The 8,497-nt window shown below is 39.6% G+C and overlaps 1 protein-coding gene across 1 annotated transcript in view; it reads left to right on the forward strand.

Moving 5' to 3' along the window:
* Window positions 1–4,639: 4,639 nt before the first annotated feature.
* LOC126401241 (layilin-like) overlaps window positions 4,640–8,497 on the forward strand; it is a 9,122-nt gene continuing 5,264 nt past the window's right edge. Inside the window, exon 1 of the mRNA XM_050062366.1 lies at window positions 4,640–4,709. Coding sequence (XP_049918323.1) covers window positions 4,640–4,709 — 70 coding nt within the window. The remainder of the gene's footprint in view (window positions 4,710–8,497) is intronic.

Here is an 8,497-nt window from a genome sequence, read left to right on the forward strand (position 1 = left end):
CAGATTACAAGTTACCCTGTTAAAAATTTAATGAGTAATGTAACTATTTTAACTGCTTCATCAAAATAATGGAACTTATTACACTTGATTATGATTTGATTCCCTCCTCCTCTTCCTACTGCTTCTGATGGCATTCGCTAGAATCTACCACGGTGCACTGAAAACAGCCAATCAAAGCCGAGGAGTCTCTGACCCAGCTGTCAATCAAGTCAGTCACTGCTGGTAGCTGTGGTCAAACTGTCAAACAAGGCAGCGCTGATCAAATATGAATCAAGATTCTGTTACTGCATTTCCTTTTTCTCGCCTCAGATTTTTTCATAGACATATTTTAGTGCAGGGGTTCCCAACTGGAGGGTCGTGGTCCAAAAGTGCGTCGTGGGTCGTGGGTCCATCCTGAATGGACTGCAACTGCAACACACATTTTATTTTGAAGTAGAGTGAATTTCCGGCACAAAGTTTTTATTTTGAAGTGCTGTTTCCTGCTTTAGAGTGAGTGACTAACGGACGGACACCAAACTAGGGCTGAATCCAAATGTCCACCCTCTGGACTTGTGGACTGAGCCCTCACAGACTTCGGTTGTAAGTAATGTATTTACCATCATCACGTAAAGTCTGTGATCCCATGTAGAGCCTTTTTGTGACTGAAAAAAATGTAGGCTATTAATACATCTCTATGTTACAGGTTACACAGTTCAAAAACAGAAATGTTCGTAACAAAGGACAGGACTATAACTCAATAAACTGGGTATTACTGACATTTAAAGACCGTCTTTTGCTGTTTTGCAGCCATTATTTCCCCTATTTAACTACACAGCCTGATAGGAGGCAATAATAAAATACATTTTCAGTCATTATCACGACGATGTGGTTGAATATTATCAAGTAGCATTTTAATAGGCCTAACTATCAATAACTATTATACACATTTATGAGATTTCTTTTCTGCAGCTGAAAAACCCACATCACATCTGTATTGCAATGAACTGTGGGTTATTAAATTAATGAAGTCTGCTGAAATCTGTACCCCAAGCCGACTCTCTGGAAGTCTGCAGAAAGTCCGCTTGAGGCCCCTTGTGAACTGGATGAATTGTAGCTTTGGACAGCCCTAAGCACTCCCAGACTTCCCGGGAGTGCTTACGCAAAGTCCGCGAATCTGCAAGTGCGGTGAAGTCCGGACATTTGGATTCAGCCTAAATGTCCACACTTTGCGTAAGCACTCCCGGGAAGTCTGGGAGTGCTTAGGGCTGTCTGAAGCTACAATTCATCCAGTTCACAAGGGGCCTCAAGCGGACTTTCTGAAGACTTCCAGAGAGTCTGGTTGGGGTGCAGACTTATGGATGTGTAAAATAGTTATTGATAGTTAGGTCTATTAAAAATGTAACTTGGCCAGAAATGATATTCAACCACATCATGATACAGAGATATGTATAAGTCTAGGCTGTAGAGGGACTGAGAAAGTATTTTATTATTGCCTATCGGGCTGTGTAGTGTAATAGGCTAAAAATTGGCTGAAAGACAACAAAAGAAGGTTTCTAATGTCAGTTATACCCAATTTATTGAGTTATAGTTCTGTCCTTAGTTGCAAACATTTCTGTTTTTGAACGCTGCAGCCTGTTATATAGAGATGTATGAATACATTTTTGTTTAGTCACAAAAAATACATGGGATTCATATCTTGTTATCTGCAGAAACAGATGAGTTCAGCACTGTTCATCATCTTCTTCTGTGACATATATGTGAATGTGACAGCAGCGATAGTTACACGTTTCCACAGCAACGCATAAAACAGTCTGGAGGGCTGTCTATCAGCCACTTGCAGTCTCTGCCCTTGCAGACGTTATGTGATGACAGTAAATATTACAGTCACACTACATACAACTGAAGTTCACAAGGGCTCAGTCAACAAGTCCAGAGGGTGGACATTTGGATTCAGCCAAGCTGTCTAGCAAACTTGACGACATGGCCAAATGCAAGTATGATGCTGAATTTATCCCTGTGTGGACCTTGAACTAATGCCTAAGGAGCTATCTGGACCAGTTGAGAACCGCTGTTTTAGTGTACTGTTGAGCTGTAAAATGAGTTTGTTGGAAAAAGGTGATCAAACCAAGCACCACCTACCTGGCCGCACCAACGTTCTCATTTTACAGCTCAACAGTACACTAAAACATGTTTCTGAAAACACTTGCAGTAACAGAATTTTGATTCTTGAAGTTATTTTTTTGATAAAAGTTACCAACAACAGCTTTAAGATATGTGCAACTTGGTGTTCATGGTGGTCAAATTGTTCCCAAAACATGCTACTCCAGTTGAACAGGTGGGGGTGCTACAGCTCAACCCACAGCCTGTCACCAGTAAATTTAGTGCACCACTGTGACCACAGTCCAGTTAGATAAACAGTATGAACACACCATTAGACTCAGTGACATTGTATGAAACATATTATCATATCATCTTTACCTCATAAACTGGAACACCAGAGTCTGTATTGGATTTGGCAGGTGGCATATAGCTCATACAAAAACCCAAAACTAGATGAGCAGCTGATTCTTGTGGTGAAGTCTGGCCCTCTCACCCTTCAGTACATGCTGTAAGTAATGGATGAACTGTTGTGTGTGCTGTCTGGCCTTCAGGAAGAGCACATCACAACCAGTTGCTGGAGGATGATGGAGAAGTTGAAGAGGTTGCAACCACGGAGGAATTCAGCACAGTTGAGATTGATTTATTATCTGACAGAGTGACTACGAAGCTAACGGGGACCACATTGCAAAAGCCTACTTGGCTTTGGGAGAAAGACTGCTTACCACCGGTGGAATTCAGAATCTATGGAGGGATTTGTTTTAAGTTCAGAGACATGAATCATGAGGGAGTGTTTTCTCTGTGAAACATTTTTGAATAACAAAAGGCAAAATGTGGATATGTCTGGGAATTCAAAGTATGATCGTATCCGCTGAAATTTGGCACCTGTAGTTTGGAAATCTATCAAGGTGGTTCGTTTGGGTAAAGAAAAAACCCCAAAACATTTACTCAGTTTTCACCTCAGTGCATTGTTTTTTATGTTGGACTCATTTCCTATTTCATTGGGTTGTGTATTCAACAAAATTGACACCTCACCAGCTGCTATGAACATCTGTATAGATGTCCAGTGGTGCTTGTCCCCATTACAAATCAGTACAGTGCAGTTCCTGTGACGCCAGTTTTAATCTCAATGGCATGATCTGTATTTATAAAAGAACTTTGTTGGACGTGGAAAACTTTCACAAAGGGCATATTTTATTGATGGAAGCTGTGAGATCAGCTTTAACAAAAAACTCTCACTGCTCTAGCTGCACATATACACCTCACTGTACACCTCATTACTGCGATAGTAAAATGTAGCATGTTGTGGGGTCTTACCGCCCTGTTCAATTTGTGCCTTTCTTTTACATCACATGCAGAAAATCTCCTAGTACAAACCTTTGCAGAAAGTAGAAGTGTTCGACTGAGCAGCTTAGATATTTTAGGGGAATAACTGGCTCAGATCCTCAATCTAGAGTCTAGTGTGTCACACCCCAGGACTCCTTTCTAATATCCAACTTTTTCTCCTGTTGTATGCTTCACTTAAGAAACGTCTGTGTATAAAATCACTTGCGATCAATGCAGGATTTTCCCCAAAACACAATGTACAGACTCATTCACAAGTCCCTCTCAATCATCACTTATGACCCACTAAAAGTGTGTGGTGCTGTATTTTTCTGCAGAGACGCTGCCCTCGGCCTGTATTTTCTTATTTTCCTCTTACTGTCAGTGTTTGGGATGTTAGTGTGTGTGTTTCCCCACAGCAGTCATGTAAGGTCAGGGCTTTGTAAAAAGGTAGCGACCAAGTGCCAGACCATAAGCAGAAGGCATCCAAGAGACACAGTAGTGAGGCAAAACACCGAACGAGAGTGAATCTGGGCTTGGCTTTCATTTTTATTCACACTGGCAAGTGTCTTTACGAATAATTATCTACAATCCTGCATAGTACACCTTTAATATCTTGTATCACCAATAGTAGTTTTAGTTGGGTGTACCTAAAAAACTGGCAGCTGGAATGTACTGTATGCCTTGTGCTGTTTTCATGACTTAGGCTAAATGAGACAAAATCTTAAATGCAATCACAACTCAAGGTCCACTTTCTGGGTTTTTACAGAGTTTTCATCGGGATATGAGATGGAGCTCAGTTGAATTGGAGATGGAAATGCTGATGTGCCAACCAGCTGTTATAATTTCACATGATTTACAAGAATGAACAATCATGTTTCAAATCTAAAATAGCCTGCTTTGCCTCTATTTTGGGTCCCACTGACCTTTGCAGGAGTGGAGATAAAACACACTGAAATACCCTGGCTTGTTCGTTAGAAAGGCAAAACGGAAAGTAAATGTCTTTTTCTAAATTTGAGGTTTCATAGACTTGTCATTTTACCATCCTTGACGTCATAATGGCTGGTACTTTGACCTTATGTGTGTGTGTGTGAGTGCATTTCATCATGGCAAACTGTGGCCCTGGTGACACCTATTTTAGCTGGAACTACCAAAATAGTGGTTTCCAGTGCTTTGCCAAATGTTAATATTTCTGTGTGTCTGTGGACAGATTAGTGTCACAACCAAGCAAGATGCAGACATGAAACTTTACATGTGTGTAGTTGAGATCATAACGAAGGCCGAGTTTGAAGATGGCTGTGGTCTGAGTGGTGAGGTTGGAAGTAGGGGGTGGGAAGTAGAGAAGGGGCCCCTGGCTCCCCCGCTCTACGCTCCTGTCCCAAATTCTCATTCAGGGGCATAAATATAGACAGTGCAGGCAGGGCAGTTGTTCTAGGGCCTGTTTGTGTGTGTGTGGGGGGGTTATAGAGTGGAGAGAGTGGGCCCTCCAACAATGCATTGGGTGGAGAATGGGTCCTTATGAGTGACTGCCACCTTTAAAATATGCCTGTGTTCAAAGAGGAACTCATTAAATTAAAAACAGTGCCATTTGCTATATGCCCTTGAAGAGGGCAAACCCATCACCATCATGTTTATTTTTTATTTATAAAACAGTCAATAGCATGGCTCCACTTATTAATAACCATAGATGCTTATTTTATAACTATAAATCTACTATAAAAATTGTTAAATTCAAAAATAATATCTTAATTTCTGGGTTTCTTCTGTATTTTTTGTTATATACAGAAGTACAATGATGATTTCTGGGTAATATGTATGTTGATGTTTTCCAATGTCAAGTCTGTGATCATGTGACGGACAATGTGTGCACGATAACCTGCACTGGGGACTGTCGTAACTACCTTGCACCACTGATCTCATAGCAAATTGGCCTCTAGTTGTAATTGGTTTTATTTCAGTGCTAATTATCCTATATTATTTCTAATGTTGTAATTATGTGTTTCTTCACTGTGTGGCCTCTGCCTCTCACACAGCACTTTATTAAAGTCTGCCATTGAACAGCTGCTGTATAGATTTCTTTGATGCATGTTCCTTATTTCTATAGTACAAGACCGCACCGGTGCTTCCCCGCAGCTCTAAAATCAATTACAATACACTCAGATTTCGCTTTTGGATATAACACGTTTCTCTAAACCGAGGCTTCGAGAAGAACAGCTGTGAAAACAGCTGATATGAATCCTCCAGTAATGCACCAGAAAACCATGGACGCTATTTATCAGGGAGTTAAGAAATATTAAAAAAAAAGGTCTTTGCTTAACTCTCTTGAACCCACATGACTAAATCCCTCACTCCAGCCGCCCGTACACAGTGTGTACTGGGTGGATCTTCGGCAAATTGAATATCTCCAAGCCAAATTATCTAACCGGCTGTCTTTGCAGTTTCCCTCTCCCTCCTCTTATTATCTTTGGCTTCATTAGGGACATGCTTTCTGTGAAAAGCTCTCCAAGAAATGCTGTTGAACTTGTGAGAAAATACTTTGGACATTTTGTTTACAGCCTTCGCCCCTTATCTAGTCTGGGCACAGCAGTGAGTGAATGCAGCACAATTGCACACAGTGGCACTAAGACATTTATAATGTCTGATGTGAGCAGATTAATATGCCGGAATATGTCTGTATTTTTATTTAAACAGTGTAATATAGATAAGAAAATGACTGCTGCCAACAATTACCAGAGCGTGCCCAATGTAAAAGCTTCTGGAGTGATAAAATGTTGACAGATCACTGTGACTCAGGCTTTAAACAAAAAAGGACAAACGACTCTGGACTCTCAGAAAGTGGTATTTTTAAGGAACTGTACCCTGAGTCCAGATCAAACACTGACCACTGAAGCCAATGTAATGCTCTTAATCAGTCTCTCCCTTGTTTGTTATGGATGCATTACTGAAGGGGCCTACCGGGCACAGGCCCAGGGACCCAAAGTGTCAGCCCCCCCCTTGGTCTTTACGTGCAAAATGTCACTCAAATTAACATGTACCTAACAGTGAGATTTAAAATGATGACAAAGAACACAAAAAGACTGCAAAGAGACACAAAAAGATGCAAGGGAAAGGGATACAGAATGACCAAAGAAGAGACAAAATTCCCTCTAACGGACAAAAATCATTAAAACAAGACACAACACAAACAGAAGATGACACAATATGATAAAAACACCACAAAGATATAAAAAAAAATACCTCAAGACACAAAATTACTACAAAATGACAGAGAGCAACCACAAGAAGATGCAAAATGACAAAAAAATGCACACAATTACCTCAAAGAGACATAAAATTACTTTGTAGAGACACAAAATGACTATTAAAAAGACAGAGCAACCACAGGAAGACACAACATAACAAAAATATACAAAATTACCCCAAAGAGACACAAAATTGCCACAAAATGACACAAAATTACTGCAAAGAGACACAAAACAACCAAAAAATACACATTACTTCAAAGATACACAAAACAACCACAAAGAGACACAAAATGACCTTAAAGAAATACAAAACAATCACAAAGAGACACAAAATGACTAGAAAAAGACCAAAAAACAACCACAATAAGACACAAACAACAAAAATATACATAATCACCCCAAAGAGACACAAAATTACCGTGAAGAGACACAGAACTACTGCAAAGAGACACAAAACAACCAAAAAATACACATTACTTCAAAGATACACAAAACAACCACAAAGAGACACAAAATGACCTTAAAGAAATACAAAACAATCACAAAGAGACACAAAATGACTAGAAAAAGACCAAAAAACAACCACAATAAGACACAAACAACAAAAATATACATAATCACCCCAAAGAGACACAAAATTACCGTGAAGAGACACAGAACTACTGCAAAGAGACACAAAACAACCAAAAAATACACAACATTGCGTCAAAGATACACAAAACAAACACAAAATGACCTCAAAGATACACAAAATGATAATAATAATAATAATAATGCATCAGATTTATATAGCGCTTTTCAGGAAACTCAAAGGCGCTTTACAGTGCTGAAAAATGTCAGTGATAATAAAATAAAAATGAAAAATGAAAAATGACTGGTGGAAACTAGGGAAAAGCCAGTTTGAACAGATGGATTTTTAACAGTGATTTGAGAGTCTGTAGGGAGTCTGCATTTTTGATGTTGCGTGGGAGGGAGTTCTAGACTAGAAAAAGACAAAAAACAACCACAAGAAGACACAAAACAACCACAAGAAGACACAAATGACAAAAAGACACACAATTACCCCAAAGAGACACAAAATTATGGTGAAGAGACACAAAATTACAGTGGAGACACAATGCAACCACAAATAGACACAAAATTACCTTTAAGAGGCACAGAACAACTACAAAGAGACACAAAATAACTACAAAGAGACACTGAAAGACAACAAAAAAATGCAAAGAAAAACGACGCAAAAATCCCTCTAAGAGACAAAACATAACAACAAGACACAAAACAACTACAAGTCAACACAATATGACAAAAATACACCAAATTACCTCAATGAAACATAAAACAATTAGAAAAAGACACAAAACAGCCAAAGATTCACAAAAATCCCTCAAAGAAACACAAAACAACCACAGAGATGCAGCAACAACAGAAAAACCTGCAAAACAACCACAGAGCCTGTGTGTCTTGCTCTTACGTAAGGTGGAGAGGGCCTTCTGCATGTCCGTACCCAGGGGCCCATTGTCTCATAATCCACCTATGCTGTTTGTGTCTCAATTTTGGATTAAAAAAAAAAAAACGCCTTTACATAGACTCCCAGTTGCTGCAGCTGCTACTGTCCTGCAGGCCAGCTACACATTCCCATACATGTTTTCACAAGCATGCAACTTGGTGAAAGAGACTGACGATACTATTTACACAACCTAATAACTGAGGAAAAGAGCCATTATTTCTGAAGGCAGAGTCGGTGACACCAATGAAAACTTAGTTTAGGCTCACAAGGGCAAGTCTGATGTGAATGATTGTAACACCACAGCCCAGGGTGTGAAATTATACTAAACAAAGTGCAAAATGAGATC

The sequence above is a fragment of the Epinephelus moara genome, chromosome 2, assembly GCF_006386435.1.
Source record: "Epinephelus moara isolate mb chromosome 2, YSFRI_EMoa_1.0, whole genome shotgun sequence".
Lineage (NCBI taxonomy): Eukaryota > Metazoa > Chordata > Actinopteri > Perciformes > Serranidae > Epinephelus > Epinephelus moara.